Raw genomic sequence first — 19,089 nt, forward strand, 5'->3', positions numbered from 1 at the left:
AAAAGCATTGCTAAATTTAATACGTCTTTTGTCTTTGGTGGTTATTTATTGCTATTGAAATTCCTTTAACCATTTAAAATCAAACCAGACCTCAAATTTGAAGGGGTTTTTTTTTTTTTTTTTTTTTTTGGAAAGTGTCAGGCAGTGGACTTGGAGGCTCAATCTTCCAAACACATTACTAACTTCACTTTTAATGTGATCTTTATTCCCTAAAGTTTCTCAAGATCCAAACAAGAGAGTGTTGTTAATTTATGTTTGTGATATTTAAGGGTTTCAGAGCTATTGGGAAATCTATGAGCTTATAAGGGAAAAAAAAAACATAACTGGTTCAAATTTCCACTTCGTCTTTTACTTGTTTGGCTTTTTTTTTTTACCAAAACACTAGCTGAACAAGAGTTTTAATATATGAATATATATGAGATTGCTTATAGTTATAGAGTTAACAGACATATAAAAGTCGGCTTAAAGTGTTAGAAGAGCAGAAAGAAAACCCGACCAGCACTAAAAGAATAAACAGTTTATCTGCAAGTATCATTATTGTGTAAAAAGTAGGGCTGTATAAATAAATCGATTTGGCGATATATATATCGATATTTTCCGCCCTCGGAAAGTATCGATTTTTCATCCGCGAGTATCGATCAGTTAAACCATAGGGGTCCATAGCCTGACGGCTCTTTTTAACGTCTAGTTTGTTAAGGCGTAGCAGCAAGACTCCGCCTCCCTCAGTCTAACTTTCAACTCGAGCTTAAAGTGCACATTATAAACTACACACCAGTTTTTAAATTGTGTTAATAGGCCAAGTATAACCGGAGTTATGCTAAAATTAGTAAACCATATTTTTCCGAATGTCAGAGAAATGTCAAAAGCGCTGCCATTCCCCGGCTTTTCTGATTATGTGAGAGGGAATGAGCTTCCCTCTCACAACATACGAAACGAAACATTAGATTCCTGTGTTTTTGGAAATGTAAAATCTTCAATAAATAACAATGGGCTGTATTTTGTCGCTGAGGAACGAAGTAAAGTTACGCAAGTAACCGTGAAAGAGAAGCGGAACGGAGAAGCGGAAAGGAGTAGCGGCGCGAACAGAGCAGCTGCAAAAGCAGTGAAATCGCAAAATTAATGCAAATTTCGACTGGTAGCATTCACTTCGTAATTAGTTTTTAGCTTAGCGGTTTCTGTTCTGTATATAAAGGATTACCTTAAGAATGAACATGGGTTGATAACATCCGAAGCGGGCGCGCAGCGGCGCTGTGTTTTGAGCAGTAAGACGAAGAGGAAAACCCCCAAGCCGGAATCCGCGGCGCAGTGAGGATTTCCATGATAACAATGGCTGATCGATCATTCTTATTAGCAACAGACAAAGTATCAGAGACTGAGAGTACTATGAGATGCTGGCAGCCTGAGAGGCAGCTACTCAGAGATCCAAGCAGGGTAACAGCGGCGCTGCGTAGCTGCAGGGAGTCGATCACTACGGGGTGAGGCGGAGCCATTAGCAGTTAGACGAAAGCAGCTTACAGCCACGGCTAACTCCGGGAGACAAGGTAGAAAAGCCTTTTTCCCCATAGTCCTTTGTTTCTGCATTTTTACTCCAAAATGCAGCCACAGTGTCCAAAAGAAAAAACATAAGTGCAATCATTTGCATATTGAGTCTACAGAGGCAGATAATCTCCCCACTCTGCTCCTGGATTACCGTTTAAACTTTTGAATTTTATGTCAAATCCACATGAATTAAATGACAGAAACTAATTCTCTCACTGCGTCTTTGATTCATTTTGTCCAGCTGCAGACTGTTAGACTGTCCAGTCAGAGTCAGGTATTGTGTAGTTGGTGCTTTTAATCAGTTTTCAGTTAACTAAATTCAAGTCTATGGAACACAAAATGTCACTAAAATCACTCTGTCCTTCTAAAATCTTTCAGAAAATCGTAAAAATGCACTGAATCGTAGCGAATTGTATCGCTCAACAAATATCGTGTATCGTATCGTGACCAGAATATCGTGTATCGTATCGTGAAATTATTGTATCACTACACCCCTAGTAAAAAGGGAAACTTACCAGAATTGCTTTAACTGTTTTTGTCCAAAAGGTTTTCTTTTTTTCCTCAGAGTACCAGTAATTGTCCTAAATGTCCAATTTCCATGGGTTGTTTCCAGAATAGTCCACAGTCTCCTGGGGATTGTTCCAGTAAGAGATCTTGAAACGGTCCAAGAATGCCTGGCAATCATTCAGCTCCTCTTTACAATCCAAAACTGTTAGACAGCCTTCATCAACAGTCTCTATTGTGGTGGAGTGTTTATGGTCGAGATGTTGCAGATTCCCATCAGTGGCCCAAAATAATCTCAAAAAGTGTATCTTGCAGTTTTGGCTAGAATCTGACAGTTCTGTCACAGCATTGTAAAAGTTTGTCTGCTGATTTTATCAAGTTGTATGGAGATTGTAAGTCTTTCCCATCCCACGTCTGGTGATCTTAGTGTTTTTGACATATGTGTGTATCATCTAGCAAATATTTAACTTCAAAGTTAAACCCTGACCCACTGCTCCAGCTTCTAGACGTCAAATGAAATTTGAGAATAATCCAAATTACCTCTGAAAGTCCAGCTGCTGTTTGTAAATCCTACGAGGGTCTAAGGTCAAAAGGTTAAAAACTCCAATTAAAACCAGAAGGAACTTTAAGAATAATACATCCAAAATACTGTCTTCTGACTGCTTTGTCCACAAATACAGTCAGAGAAGCTTACAATGGAGAGAAGAGAAAGGAAATTCCAGTGTTGGACCGGAGAGCTGATCATGTTTTGATTTGAGGAGCAGCAGGACGAGGCAGGCTGTGAAAGTTGGTGCTGCTCTTGGCTTCTTGGTGAAGTGTGAAAACTTGGCTGGCTTTAGAGGTTTACTATTATTATTCTGTGGTAGATCTAAAACATACCGATGGTGGAATATGAGGGGACTCTTCTGAGCCCTGGAGGTCACTCACTCAAACTCCTGCTGCACAGATAGAAAGCTTCTTCTGGGTCCTTCTGATCAGCTAAGAGGTTAAGTTAAAGTGCCGTAAAGCCTGCGCACAACTAGGCCTGTCACGATAACAAATTTTGCTGAGCGATTGTCTTAAAAATTATTGTGATAAACGATAATATTGTTTCAAGACCTTTTGACACTCATTTCATGGAAATAACTAATAATCCATGCAATTTCCTATAGATGGATGCACTTTATTTTCAAAAGAACACATAACACTGGAACTAATAAACTAAATAAACAAAACAACCAAAAACAAAAAGGATTCTCAGTTTCCATTAACAAAAAAACGTACTTGAATAAAAACTAAACAACATAAAGCAAAAGTGGAAATAAATACTGCATTCAACCAAAAGAGTGCAGATTATAAAGTCTGCATACTATATTGCCCTTCAGTAATCACGAGATTTAAATAGAGAAGATGGGCGCATCCGACTCCCTAATGCAGAAGTTCACACTACATGATTTTTTGCCCCTATTTTCCCCATACGACAATCTTAGATCGGTGGCCGATCTAAGATTGTCGCTGGTGATTTCGTAACCGATCATCCTGCATTGTGTGGTGTGTTATGGTAGATCGTCGTGGCCGCTCCGATTTAAATCAGGAGGTTTCCCCGACTGGAAGTGTTAACGCAGCCTGTTGAATGTGACAGGTAGCCAATCAGAAAGCCCGGATTCTCCTCTGCGCTTTCTGAGGGGAAATTACGGAGGGGAGATGATATGTGGAAACAACATTAATATTTATTCAACATTTTGTGCAAAGAATATAGAAATGACAAGGGGATAAGTTGGAGCCAAATTGCTACCGCAGTTGATAAACCCGGTAAGTTTTCAGCTGTTCTTCGTTAACGTGACATAAATAAGTTATAATGAGCTGAGCCTTTTTCATTCAGTGTCATCAACAGAAAGGAAAAAAAAAAAAAAAGCAGGAAGAGACAATGAAGCCGATAATTAAAATGAGGTCGATAGGTTTAATTTATCGTGCGATTAATTGATTTATCGTTTATCGCGACAGGCCTACTCGCAACTATCAAAACTCTTAAAATGTTGAGTACATCTGTAATAAGTTGTGACATTAATTGTACAGCACAGATGGTAATCTGATAGCTGTTAAACCTGATAAAACTAACTGAAACTTTTATGTACTAAAGGACTTACTTTCTGCTTTCATTGATGTTTTAATAAATACAGCTACATTCCTTGCATACAGGCTGTAGATTATAACAAATCATGTAAATACGGTTAAGTTGGCCATAATCTATATGTTAATAGACATCCCTGTACTGACCTATGATGGCAGTTGAGGACCTGCACATAGTGTGAAGTAAAAAAAAAAAAGCGGGGGGGGGAGGGGATTAACATGAACTTTACCTTTTATTTTCATCTTTAAGTGACACAGGATGGCATAAAAAGTAATCATATACCACGCCCTGCTTTTTCTGGTGATACTCGCTTATTGAAAGGGATTTAAACAACTCCATTAGCATGCATTACTCAGCTGATGCTTGGTTCAGTAGCATCTCTTTAGCCACAGCTCACGTTTCCCACAAGAGTTATGTAACAACCAGGTTTTGCACAGGTCTAACATCTTCAACGGAAAAGTATTGACAAGAAATGTGCATTTACGTCTGTTGTCTCTTGCCAGAAATCTGTTTTTTCTTCTTCCTTTTCTGTCACTCGATCCCTCCCTAACAAGGAATGCCATCAGAAACTTCTTGTCTGGTGGATTTTTCTTTTTCTTTATATTTTTTCCTCCCCTCTGCCCTACTTCCCTTCCCCTTCACTCTTTGGGGGAAAAAGCTGCTTCCTGCCCCCCCTTTGTTCAGCTGGTGGTTTGAATAGAAACTCTTGGAAAGATTAGTGAGATCCAGCGCCAGCGTGGAGATCTGAACAGAGCTGATAGTCAGATGAGAGCTCGGAGGAGAGGGGAAGTGATGCCGGTTTCACGCTGCTTCTGATGTGTAATGAGGCCAGTACTTAATATCTCTGTCATGCTTCTGCTTTGCTAAAGCAACCCAGAAGGAGAGCACAGAAGATGCTGTGTGGGAGACTCACCACTGCAAGAAGAGTTGTGATCCAGATTGATATATTGCATCACAAATTCTAAAAAAAATGTGTTTTTTTTAGAAAATATTTTTTCTTTATTTATTGTCAAGCTGGCCTAAAGATATAACACAATTTTTATTATGATTGATATATTTTGAGTAAAAAAATAGGTTGGAATGATTGGATTAATTACATTAGTGTTCAAGTAAAAAAAAAATATATCAAATTTCAGCTTCTCAAAATACACTGCCACATCCCTCAATAGTATATAGGCTGAAAGTGGCAAACTTTGCTACCATTAAAGAGGTGATTGAGCCTTGAATGCATTTCACAGGTCAGCAGCAGTTCCCCTCCTGGGTCAGGAACAGTTTATCTGTCAGACTGATCCTTGTTTGATTTGAAAACTGTTTGCCTCTTGTCTCTGCTGCCTGTCTGCTTGTTGTTGTCCTATAATCTTGCAAGCTTTGTGTGTGTGTGTGTGTGTGTGTGTGTGTGTGTGTGTGTGTGTGTGTGTGTGTGTGTGTGTGTGTGTGTGTGTGTGTGTGTGTACATCCAGATAAGAGTCTGACAGGCTTAGGATTGACCGTCTTGCCTACTGACCTTGCAGAAAGAAGTGAATGAAGGGGGAGGCTTTGGTGTAGTTAATCTGCTGGCTTAAACAGATGCGCTGAAAACACACACGCACACACACACACACACACAGACGTAGAAACTTGGTGGTACTATAACTGTTCATCATGTGGCTACTTAGTCATCCTCATACCCATCTCCAAGGATTAGTTATGTATGCGCAGCAATTTCCTTCTTATTTTGTAAATATTACATTAGTCAATCATATGGCAACCTTGCATTGCATAACATTCTGAAAGCACAAGTCAGAATCTTCAGATAATTTTCTCCGAGATACTGTAAGGGGGAAATATTGTGGCCCAGGTGATCTGCTTAAAATACCTGGTGTCTAAGGGAAGTACCATAATTTCTGAAATCAAACAAATATTAAGACTTTAATGAAGTCCTTTTTTTAGTGTCACATGCTGGGTTCTGTGCTACATTGGAAGCAAACCTGTGTCACAGTATTGTGTATATTTACTGCTCCTGCTGAAACACTACACCTTCATTACGTCGTCTGAAGAACATTGAACTAAAATCATCCGTATTATAAGTTCAGTAGGCTCACAGTTGCACCAGGTGTTTGCTTACTGCTGCGGTTGCTAGTCTGGGGGAGATTAAAGGATTTGTTAAACATGCATGAATGATTAAAAACAACACTCCAGTTATGCTTTTTTTTTTTTTTTTTTTTTTTTTTTTGAGGGAATAACATAACATGATGTAAAGTTAAAAAAAAAGTTTATTTTACATAATAACCCCCCTTTAAGATTTGAAATAGAAGAGGGAGGGGGGAAATGTGTATTATTAGCAGCTGGTACAGAACAATATTTACTAATAATTTCACCGTCACATGATTTTCTAATCATGCAACCCTAGTCACGTATTTTGGACCACATGGATTCTTCTCTTTTGTCGTCACGACTAGCTAAATGGCAGCTTTAACATTTCCTATTTAGTACATGATAAAACAAAATTCACTTCAATCAGTTTTCAGAAAAAGAATAATCAGATTTTTGTAGATTTAAAAAAAACAATTAGAGAATTTTATGGCTACATGTCTGAGAACTGAGGCTGTTTGAGAGGCGGAGATATTTTTTTAGGTTATTGTTAGCATGTTGTAAGCAGTATTATTATTCTGCCACTTCCTAAAACTATTTCCTATTTTTAACAGAAGTAATTCTGAAAAAAAACAAAAAAAAAAAAAACATCTGACACTCTGACATTTGGTGATCTGTGGTTAGCTGTGTTTCCTGGTCTAAACTGTCAGTTTAGCCCGACTGAAGCAGACAAACTAAAACGTACAGTCTGATCTACACTGACTCCTATTAACTTGCAGTCACAGTAAGAATCAATTTTGTCTCGAGTTCTTAAGTACTGGGATGTAAAAGATAAATGATGCACCATTCTCACTTCACAGAAGTTTTTTTTTTCTTCTTTTTATAATTATGACAGAAGTTTATGTACAGCAAGAGATACAGTGTGTACATTTTCTACAGGATTCTTTTGTTCTGGGGTTTTGTGAGTAAACAGACTCTGAAAGATGCCAATGCTTCATAGACTCTGCACATAATGCTTCCAATGCCCATTTTAACACTTGCCAAAGGTATTTTCCCATGACTTTGCATGCAGGCTACCTCTTTGCTAGCTAGGCATAGCCTGGTTAAGGTCTTGACATCCGTGAAGATTATCTGCTATGGCCTTACGGACAAATATGCAGCACTGGTGGTCATGGTGTTTTTTTGGGTTTTTTTTTTTTTTTAGATCATCATTCTTTACCTCTCAATTTCACTCCGATATATTTAAGTTGTCACTACCACCTCCTGGGAGGGAATAATGTGCTGCTGTAAACTTCTGCTCTGAGAAAAATAAATTGAGTCAAAAGAGAAATGTAGAGATTTCTTCTCAGAATATATATGTAGATTTAGTGGATAACTATGTGAAGATATTTTTTTCATGTCTTTAATATGTCAAAACATGAAAGTTGTAATGCCACCTTAAAGGTTGTTGGAAAGAAGTACACCCTCAATCAAAATGACACTTATTGCATTATTATAACCCTAATAATCAGTATGTTAAAGTTTTGCAACGGCAGCAATAATTGTTGCACTGTGATATCCTGAAAGGTAAGGTAATTTTTATTTATATAGCACATTTTCAGCAACAAGGCAATTCAAAGTGCTTTACATGAATTAGAAGGAAATACAACAAACCAAAGGAAAGAGCAAAGAAGAAAAAAGAAAACAAAAAAAGTATAACCCCATGTTTAAGAATAAGTAGTCTGTGATTTATAACCTAGTAAAAACTGGGGTATTTTACTCAAGTTTATTGTAACGTGAGAATCTTGTGGGCCTCTGCTTATCACCCGAGATGGCTAAATGGAAAGAAGTTACTATTGGTGAAATCTGTGCTTTTCCTCCTGTGACAAGTCAAAGTGTCAGGTGTCGAGTCGGCGAATAATAAACGGTTGTGCAAACAAAAAGAGCTGAAATTTGAACACGTAACTATCGTGTTTCTTACCTAAAGTCTAAGAAACTTGAGCCTAGTTTTGTTGTTACGATTTAACGTGGTGTAGGTCCACTGTGCAAAAGATTTTAGGGCCAGAAGTAAAGAATTATGTAAAATAGCAGTTTCTGTTAAATCGGAGTAAACTACTTTTAAACAAGTTCAATATTAAGCTGGATTTATGCAAATCCAGACTAGGGTCATCTGTCCTATTAGACCAGCAAGAATCTCTCAAACAAAAAAGGTGGATTTGCTAACAAGTACCAAATAAATGAGGTATACATGGAAGAGTGCTTTGTTACATTGCACAAGTGTTAGTTTGGTTATACCCACACACCCCTATATAATGTGTTATGGGCTTGTTTGTGGTTACAAGAAGATCCTCAACTTACCATTCAGGTTTCTCAGTAATACTCCTGTGGTATCATCTACATTTTTTTTTGCAAGTTTTCCTAGCTTTAGTGTACTTCCTCCATTTAAGTGACAGAATGAAGTCAACTTCAGTATTTTGCAGCGTAGTATTCTTCCTAGATCGGTTTTAGTTTGCTGTCAACCATTTGTAGAGCATGACATCATCCTGTTTACCAACCTTCCTCACCAAGTCTCCCCTTTTGCCTCTGGGTTCAACACGCTTCCCAGACTAATATGCCAGAGTGCATAACTGTGTATGTGTGTTTGGTAAAATGAGGTTGTGCATTTCTGCATGTCCGTGCATGCTCTGTTAAATTACTCCGGGCAAATCTCTCTTTGTTTTCTTCATTCTTCTTCACTGCTCTGCTCCCGTTCTCTCTCAGCCTCTATTTTGAGACGCACATGTCTGCTCTGACCCAGCATGTGCCGATTCTGTCAGATTTAGTCCCAGGCTCAGTGGATCGCACCAGAACACTCGCCCTCTAATTTTAAAAGGAATAATAAAGTCAGAGAAAAGTGGTCTGTGGTCCCTGCCAGCCTTTTTGATCACCAAGATGCAGTAAGAAAGGATCCAGAGACCGTTTCATTTAGGTTCTGGCTCTTTTATAGGATCTGTCAGACACCGAGATCTTCATCTTTTCCCTAAACAATAACCTTTGCCCTCTGTTTCAGCTACTCCCCTTTAACAGCTACCATGGACAGTTATCTTCTCCAGCAGTCTGCTGTTTATCAAATACAAATTTCCTCTTGTCGACCATGACTGATGTTTTTCTTTTCTTTTTTCTTTAAGCATCTGTATTCCCTAGTTGCCCCATTTCACAGTTTGTGGTTTTGACTTCACACATGCCTGTTAGAGGTGTGTGTGTTTGTCAGGATGTTAGAGGGCCAGCTGCTGCCTCCGGCCTGACCGATAGCGGCAAGGACAAAATGAGGAGAAAAATGAGGAATGTCAGGAATCTCATGGGAATCCCGCTGTGACCGTTTCTTGGATTGTTTTTCCTGTTGTGCTCAGTCCATCTGGCTCAAACGTTTATCAGGGATTATATGCCTGGTTTTCTTTACATACATATGGTAGGCCTACGTAATCCATGCTACTTGGCACTTGTGTCTTAACACTTTTAAGTTCCTAATGATATCCATCATTTAGTTCTCATATTTAAAATCTAAGGACTCATTAGCTTAAAAATAAGAGCCAAAGTCTTATAAAAGAAATGTTGAGTAAGTCTGTAGATATGACAGTAATCTCATGGGAGCTTAAACTTCAGATAAAATACCTCCACATGGCTAACTGGCATAGAAATACTGACTCATTTAACAATGTTTCAAAACAAGAGTAAAGACATCTTAAGACCAAGTTGATCCCGTAAGGCCTCCACACCATAAGCAATGAATAACGACATCTACAGTCGACAAGTATCGACAGGGTTTTAGAAAACAAACATGTAGCATATGCTTATCTTGTTAAATATCGTCATGACGATTATTGAATAAACAAATACATACAATCCTTACAGTTGTTATGGTTTCGTAACTGTAATAACATTCCAGTCTTACAGTTTTTATGTTAATTTCAGTGAGATACCCCGAAAGCTGTCTGGCACCACAGTCTCCCTGAACACTGACCAGCAACCAACTTTATATTTTGACTTTCCTCTGGATGTGACAAAAGTCGATACAAATCTAAGTGAACTGCAGTGCAGCCATACATTCACTATTCTCTTTCACAAAGCAGAATTAAAACAGATATTTTCAGCAATAAAAAAAAAGCCAAAGTGGACTTCAGGGAATGTAGACGGAAGATGGGAGAGAATGCTGAAGTTACTCAGAGAGAAGGAATATGAACAGCATGAGTGAGCTGGAAGGGTCAACCATCCATCACCGGCATCCAGGTCATTAGTCTGTTTACAGAGAGCTGGCAGTGCACTTCCACTTGTCATGTGGAACCGATATCTAATTAAAGCTGAACAAGAGGGGGCTAATTGGGACACTACTCGCCCCGAGGGAGTTTAGACTCCCGCAGTGCTTCCATCACCCTGCGAGTCTCTCAACCAGCAATATGAACTGATGAGCTGCTTTCAGCCACAGCCACCGATCCTTTAGTCTCTACTGTCAGCTTCTTGAAGAAACTGCTTTAATTATGTCATCATTGTGCAACTTTTAGTGTTTAGTCAGAGACCAATTTGATTTCTCTACAGTTTGAAATTCAAATTAGCTTTCTGAGTTAAGATTTCAGTCAGTCAGCAGCTGCTATACTGATCACTGGATCAGTGCCAAAAGTATTATTTTTCTTTCTCTTTTTCCAGCGGTTTTGCTGCTTCAAAGTGCGAAAGTGTCATGAAATCTTGATGGGTGGCACTTTGACAGCAGTTGGTGTTATAAATTAAATTAACAAACATACCTTGCTTGTCATGAGTCTACTAGTACTGATGTGTGTCGCCCTTAAAACATAAATCTACCTGACAAACTGTAAACACAACTTTATGGTTTTGCAACTTTCTTCTTCTTTTGATGAAAAGGTAGTCTTTTCACGAAAAGACTACCTCTTAAATGAAAAGTTGCCTGGTGAACAGGTTGGATCTCTGCAACCCCTCCAGAGTTTCAGTTGACTTCTTGGTTGTTTTTCTAATGGTCTCCTTGTTTCTACTGATATGTTTATAGGTGTTATACTCTTTCTGCTTTTTGGATGATGGATTAAACATCGGTGGGATGTTGAAAGCTTGGGATATTGTTTTATATCTTAACCGAGCTCTTAACTTCTCACAACTTCCTGCTGTGTTCCTTTCTACATTGATGAAACCTCACAGAACATCTGGCTTTACAGGAAGCTGAGTTACACGCAAACCAACTCCTGAAGGGAATTAGTTCCTCTGGATTTCATTTAGAGGCATCATAGCAATGTGGGCTGATTACAAATATACTCCCAACTCATCAGATTATTCTTTGTAAAAATTATTTCCCATGCACTACTTTGGTTTGTCCATCGCAAATCTCTCGGATAGCAACAGTGTCAGAACAGACTGAGACGCTTCATTTCCTGCTGTTTGTTTTAGTCGAGATAGCATCAGAAGTGACACCATCCCGCCAAAATGGTCTCTGTGGACACGTGGATGCTGGACCTCGATCTCCAAATAGTCTGTAATTGATGAGTTGTTCATCTCCTCTTGGGAGAGACTGTGGGAGAAGCAGCATGTTCATCACTCAGACGGTGACAGAATATCATCCATAGCTGTGCAAACACACTCTGGGCACCGGTTGAGAGTTGAAGGCGGCGGGGGGAAAAGCACAAATCCACCAAGTTTTCATAGTCTGATTAAACATCCAGATGTCCCGCAGTCAATATAAAGGAAGCCCTGTTCAATTCAAGGGCGTGTCTAAGAGGAAAAAAAATGCGTCCAAAAAAGAAGTATGCCCATAAGGAAATGGTGAAAGGCAAATATTTGTACAGAACTGGGTGACTTTGTATATTTCACTGCTTACTGCAGATCTCAACAGCCAAAGCTTCCAGTATAGCTCATCACACAGACTCTGAAGTTTAAGAAAAGTGCTGATCAATCTGAAGTTATTCAAGCAACATCTGATTATCATTTAGAAACAGGAAAACTCCTAGCTTAGTTCCTTCATGCTGCATGCAGCTTGCCAGCGCTGTACTGATTTTCTTTTTTATATTTACGTGCTGAAAGCAGCTTTGCGCATATGTTTGAATCCAAGTATGTCTGCAGAAAGTATGATCTCCTTTGGCATCCTGTCTTGAAGCTGGAGGTCAATGCAAAGTTTCCCAGATGGGGATTCATAATGCAGTTTGTTCCAAGTGGATATTTTTTAATAAAAATAAAAAAAACACACTTTTCATATCTAGTTGTGCAAAGTTTCAAAGAGCAGTAAAGGACACAATGGGAAAGAGCCATGGGAACATTTTTGTTTATTCTTTAACAAAGTATGAACACTGTCGGCATTGAGTGGGTAAAATAAGGAGATGGATTTACGAATTCAAAAAGCTTTTTTGAGAAAAAAAAAATGATGCTACACTTTTGATTCCAGTTTATCAGAAACTTAAATAATTTTTTTTTTTTTTTTTTTTTTTTTTTTTGAAAGAATTGGAGAAGAAAATCTTAGTGTTGTGGTGCATTCCTAAGAAAAAATACACAACATAAAATCTGAACTGGGAGGGAGACACTGGGGCAGATTCCGAATTGGGTAGCCTGGGAATGCCTTGAATTTTCCAGAATGAGCTGGAGAGTAACTGAGTTGTCCGGGTTTCCCTTCCCAACCTGTTGCTTCGTGATCCGATCTGATAGGTGGAAGACAATAAATCAGATGAATCTAAAGCCAAACACAAAATTGGAAACGAGCACAAAACTGACTGGTACATATTTCATGGCTTTGTATTCTTTTTCTCCGGTGATCCTTGCGGTAACAAAGCATTGGAAATCTTTTTGTTTTTCTTTCACAAATGGAAAACATGTTGCTAATCTCAAAAAGTTTTGACTTTGACAAAAGATAATTATGTTTTGATATCATCAGATTGTATTTCACCCCTTCTGCAGAGACTGCCCTGTCAAACAGACTTCCCTCCTCTTTAGTTTTACTCTTCATCTTTGAGACATGAGCCAGATGCTTGCCCATCACAGACCGGTGTGTGTGTATGTGTGCGTGTGCGTGCGTGTGTGTGAGAGCATATGGGATGTGTACGCTTGGATTAAATGCACTTTGTCAAATAAATGTTTGTTGCGGTTCTTCATCTTCTGTGTATTTGTCACCAGTGGGAGTGGAAAGTGTATACAGTGAGAACAGAAATATTTAGATTTATTTATAAAGAAGGCATTCAGAGAGATGGACGGAGAGAGTGGATAAATGATAATGTTGAAGAAGGGAATCTCCCCGAGGCGAGGTAGAGAGGAAATGTTTTATTTCCTCTATCTGGGAGCTTTTTGTACTGGCAGATGAGGTCCTGACCTTTTTCCCCCTCACACAATGCATCCAGTTTTATTTTCTGTGTTGCAACCCATTTCCCAAAGGTCACTAAATGTGTGTGCAGTGCATGCACATCTAGTCAGAGAATTGAACAGTCAGCTGTAGTTCCATCATTGTAACAGCAGAATCCTTGTTGATTCTTTACTTTTTGTCCTCAGGTGAGTCTGGTCTCGGTAAATCCACTCTCATCAACTCTCTGTTCCTGACTGACCTGTACTCCAAGGATTACCCTGGACCGTCGCAGCGCATAAAGAAGACTGTGCAGGTGAGCTCAGTTTGCTGTTGGATTAGCTCGATTCCGAATCGCAGCTCACTTCAGCGTTTCATCGTAGAGTTGGTTTTGCAGATGTCAGCAGCAGTAGCTCATTAATCTTTTTCTGTTGTGGTTAATTGCTTTTTTTTTTTTGCTTGGGTTTGTTCGTTGATAGATGATGAGTTCTCTGAATGAATTCCTGATACAGAAACAAACACAGATGTGAGGACTGTGAATGTGGAAAGCAGATTTTCCTTCAACATTTAGTTTTAAAAAGTTGGTCTTTTTGGTTCTAGTCTGGCCATTACCTTACTCTGCAGTTCTACTAAAAAAAAATAAAAAATGATTGCTTCCAGCACGGTCTGGACTTCCTCCCCTACACTCGGATTCTCTCCGGTAGACTTTATACCAGGCCAATAAGGAAAGAGGAGGAGAAGTTGTGAATCATGACGTTGATTTTCCGTGCTAGAATTTTAATCTGCCTGTAGTTTTAGCAGTGGCAGTGGAGGAAGTGAACAAAGTCGTTGAGTCCATGTTGGCCACGCTTCCAAATATTTAATTAACATTAACAGCCGCCTCGTTTGGATCAGTACTTCTCTCTGCGCAGTGGAGGATGCTTGTTTACAGCGCATGCAATTTCAGGTAAGCCACTTGGCATTGAACTGGCGCATTAGTTAATCACAGGAAAACGTTAACAATTGGGTAAAATTTAAAACCTCAACACAGTCCATGCCTCCAGGAATGCTCCAGACTCTATATGAAGAAAATTGTGCAAGGGTCTGGTTTTTATCAGGCCGGTTTGAAACTATTAGGACAGTTTTTAGTTTTGTTCAAAATCAAATTTCTTCACATACAAACCTAAATTTAGCTTAGATATTTTAAACTGTTACTCTTATAACAAGTTATTTCTGCAAAATCCAAATCTTTGACATTATCTTTTCTTTCTCATTGATTGTTTTTAATGTTTCCAGTGTTTTTGTTTTTTTCTCTTTTTGTTTTTAAGCTCTGCAAAGCACGTTGTGTTATACTTGACCATTTAAAAAGTGCCCTATAAAGTTTATTTAATTGAAGTGACTGACACAGCAGTCTAGCCTATTTTCTGATTAATTCGGTTAAAGATTACTTTTTACCCCATGGTGCATGGAAATATTTTTCATTTCTTCATTTTTGAACCCTAATAAAACAGGCGTTTTGGATATGCCAGCATTCATTTTTTCCTCAAACTCTGTCTCCTGCCAAAACTACCAGATAAAGCTGTGAAGCTCAGATCAGTTAATCCAGCCAAGCTTTTTAACATTATTTTGGTCTAAATATTTATGAGGCACGGATTAAAACCGCATTTCTTGTGGTCTCTTAAAAGCTTTAAAAGCATCATAAAAATGGACTTTGCAAAACAAAACAAAAAAAAACAAAAACCTCAACCCAGCTTGTGGTTGAGGTTGCAGTATTTTGATGGACAACAATCTGAGTCGCTGGTTGTTGAGTGTGGGGATCAAAAATAAACCAACCAAAGTTGAAGGAATGCACCAGCACGTCCAAGCCAGACTTTACAGCTGCCAAGTTTTCCAGATGTTTATCAGCGCAACATTACAAAGGGCATAATTTATGACTTAATTTGAAAGCCCTACCACGAATTCAAACTACTCTGATGCACGTTTTTTGTGATGGAAATGTAAAATGTTTCATTTAGTTGTTCTTTAATTTGTCTTTATATAGAAGGAATTCAATCCTCCTCCATAAAAGTGACCACAGATATAGGAATGATGAGTTAGATATCTGCAAAAATGTCGGCACCATACATTCCTGAGTTGTGACAGAGTCTTCGCAGACGTTTTGTGTGGTTTTTGCCTGCAGCAACTGGATAACGTAATGTCGAGTCAGGGAGTATGAAAAGGTCAAAGACAACAGACATTTCTGACAGCTTTGTTTCCAGTAATTCTGTCTTTAAAAGATGGGAGAGACTTAATGTGGTGAGGGTTAAAAGATCAGCTCTGAAAGGAGACTCCTATAGTTACTAAGCTAAAGGTCCCGGTTGGTTTTTCTGGCTCACTAGCCCAAAATGGTAAAAAGATATTGTTGCATGTTTGATTAGTTGAGACACAATTGACTTTAAGAACTATATATATATATATTTTTTTTTTTTTAAATGAAACCGTGCAGACCATCAGCTCAACCAAGCTAACATAGTCAGACTATTTCAGATCTTTTTTATATAAACCAGTCAGTTTTGCAATCTGTCAAAAATCAGTCTCATAATAGCAAAATCAGTGATTTAATAAACCTAAAAGACAAAAGTGCTAATGTTGAGGATTACTGTGGCCTGAATTCAGGCTGTCTTTTACTCAAAAGTGGTTGGACCTCTGCGTTTGGTTCCAGAGCTCATCTACAGGCTTGGATGACGGATGAATCTCAGCTCAACCAGCTGTTTCGGCTGGAAGGCAGATGGTTTTGGTCGGAGTCGGTGGTTGAGATTCAGAACAAAGTTTTTACTTAAAGAAAGTTACTAAGTGAAGCTGGAGGAACTTTACCTCAAGTAGGGCCACAAGAAAATAAACAAACGTAATGTGATTTTATTTTCGACTGAATAATTTTGGCCTTAAATGTAGGTTAAGAAGCTTAAAAGTATAAGAACCTTTGAGATCATTCTTGGAAACTTCTGGGGAATATAAAGGTTTGTGAAACCGAAAAGTAAACATTCGACAAAAACGTTGCTGTGCAGCCAGGTGAGACTCAACAAAAGCACTAGAACGTGCAGCATCCAGTTAAACCGACATACCTGAATTCAGCTATCAAATGTTAGGGTGTATAAAAAAATTAGCCCAGCTTTTAAAATTTCGAAGGGACCTGGAGTTAAGCAGGTAAAGTAGGTGGAAGGCACTGCATTTTACACAGAGAGGCTGCAGAATCAGAAACAGTTGGGGCAAAGGAGGATGGAGGAACTAAGAGGAAAACTGCCACAAGGTTCAGTTGTGTCCTTTTATGGTTATGACAAACTGAAGAGGAGGAGGCAGGCTGCTGTTGGAAGAAAGGATGGAGAAAGAAGGAAGAGAAGCAATTTGTTAAAAGGAACAAGTTAAGGAATTTTGGGAGAAAACCACCAGGAAGTGGAAGACGACAATAGAAGCAAAAGGAAAGTGAAGGAATTTGGAGAAAGGGGATGAAGAAGCAATGATGGATGAGGAAGACATCAAACCTGGTATAGCCTAGTGTCTGTCAGAAGGTATTGGCAATGATACGTTTATAAGATGCGACAGGATTTAAAAAGAAAACGTGGCATCTGGTCGGAGATCCCTCATATCCCTATGAGGTTTCTGTGGGTCACTTTAAGGGCTGAAATGTTCTCACGAACCATCACACCATTCTGTCAATCCTTCATCAGCCCTCGCCTTCAAGCTGAAAACCCACCCCTGTGTGGTTAATAAATCCTGTGGGCCAATCACAAACGCCCCGCCCACACTCTCGTAAATCCCGTTTGTAAAAGAACTTCAACTCTAATTTACACTTTTTTTACACCAGCGCTGCGTTGTCTTCAGACCTAAACACAAACAAGTCTCACCCACACAAACACACACACAGGCCCCACAGCTTTTCCTTCTCTGAAAGGATGCTATTCAGTTTGCTGCTCAGCTGATTAGAAGTGCCTCTGTGTGGGTTGGTGAGTGAGAAAACTCGGCTGCACTGTGTGATTGTTCAGAAAGAATCAGTTTGTGGTATCTAAAGCACCGTTTAATCCAAATTACAAGCCCAGCTGTAATTCTTCACATTTTCTGAGGTCCCTTCAGCTGCTTGGCTCTTTCTCCTTAGCAAATGATTTAAATGAAAATGATCCAACAAGGAGCACAACTGAAAATAAATACGATGTTTTACTTTTAAAATTTCATGCTACATCTTAGTTTAGAACCAATCAGAAAAGCAAATAAACTCAAAGTGGGAGGAAGCACAGTAGCTATAGAACATTATAAACACAGCACGCTAGATATGGCTTTTAAAATATATACAATACTGCAGATACTTCATTTGTCTATTGAGATGCTGTCAGTAAAAATGTAAGAAAAACATTTATTAACTTCATTCATTTGTATCACATTCTGTGTACGTGGCCGTTAAATCTAATCAGGAACCATTACATGTAAATCTGAGTCCAGATATGTTGGATATTTGAGTGTGCGCTGGGATCAGCCAGTGTTCCCACAGATTCATCAGTCATTGGTCCTACAACCATTACCACACCCGATATCTACGCCTGTTGTTCATAATTGAGACCCACTGTGCTTTCCCATTCTCTTATTGTTTGACTGAGTGGAGATGGCTGCCTTTAATTTAATTCATTTTCAAGTTTTGCACTGCAGTGAATCATAACTTCTCATTTTACCGAAACAGAGAAAGTTGTGTTTGATGTTCAAGCAGCTGCCATATCTAAAATATGACCTGCTGTACAAAGGGATGGTAGATGACATTTGCCTTTGCATCTCTTCAGCATAGCAGCTTTATCACAGTCAAGTCAGTGCATGAGAACAATGCTGCATTCATTGTCTTTGACTAAAGAACCTTAACCTCCCTCTCCCCATGCACGCTGTGACTGTGGCGTGGGTTTATGTTCTCCCCTCCAAGTAGGAGTTGGTGTCTGCAGGCGTGTTGGAAAAGGCCTCTGTGGTCTGAGGCTGACCGGCTCAGAGTATTTATATTACAGAAAAGTCTACCATGTTTTGTCGCTCGCGGATCAGATTTCTTTTTAAATGATGCTTTAGGGCCTGAGGGGAAATTTTTGAGGCTTTCTCCCAATCTGTTTTCCCTTACGGAAACGGTTGAAATAGCCGATTTGGTTTCGGGACGGCTGACATTTCACGCACAAACACGTTCATTTGAACACACATGACGTGTGATCAGTCAAACTCAGATATGTCAAATGACTGCGGTGCGTGATATATATGCTCAGTTATAAAGTCCGACAGATTATCTCAGGGTTTGTGGAAACCCAAGAATGTTTGTGTTGGAGTTAAAAGGCCGTAGTTCAAGTTTAAAGGGTGATCTGAAAATAACCAGATGGGCCTGTGAAAGTATGCAAGGCAGCGAAAAAGCAACAAAGAATCTGTGTGACTGAGGAGCAGCTTTTCTGTTTCAACCTGAGGCCACTTGCAAGAATCAATCCATTTTCTAACATTAGTTTACTTAATTAGTTTTTTTTTTTACTTTTTCTGACTGAGTGTACTATGGTACAATAAAGCTAATAATGGAGTTAACAATTTCACTTAAACTAAATAAGGTCACTATTAGTCATAATGTAAC

At 38.9% G+C, this 19,089-nt stretch overlaps 1 protein-coding gene across 2 annotated transcripts in view; it reads left to right on the forward strand.

Annotated features, from left to right (window-relative positions):
* Positions 1 to 19,089, forward strand: part of septin15 (septin 15) — a 41,228-nt gene that overhangs the window by 7,119 nt on the left and 15,020 nt on the right. For both annotated transcript variants that reach the window (XM_014969568.2, XM_014969567.2), the window contains exon 3: positions 13,709 to 13,815. In XM_014969568.2, the coding sequence (XP_014825054.1) occupies positions 13,709 to 13,815 (107 nt within the window). The remainder of the gene's footprint in view (positions 1 to 13,708; positions 13,816 to 19,089) is intronic.

The sequence above is a fragment of the Poecilia mexicana genome, unplaced genomic scaffold (assembly GCF_051168715.1).
Source record: "Poecilia mexicana isolate PSO_F unplaced genomic scaffold, ASM5116871v1 scaffold_6, whole genome shotgun sequence".
Taxonomy (NCBI): Eukaryota; Metazoa; Chordata; class Actinopteri; order Cyprinodontiformes; family Poeciliidae; genus Poecilia; species Poecilia mexicana.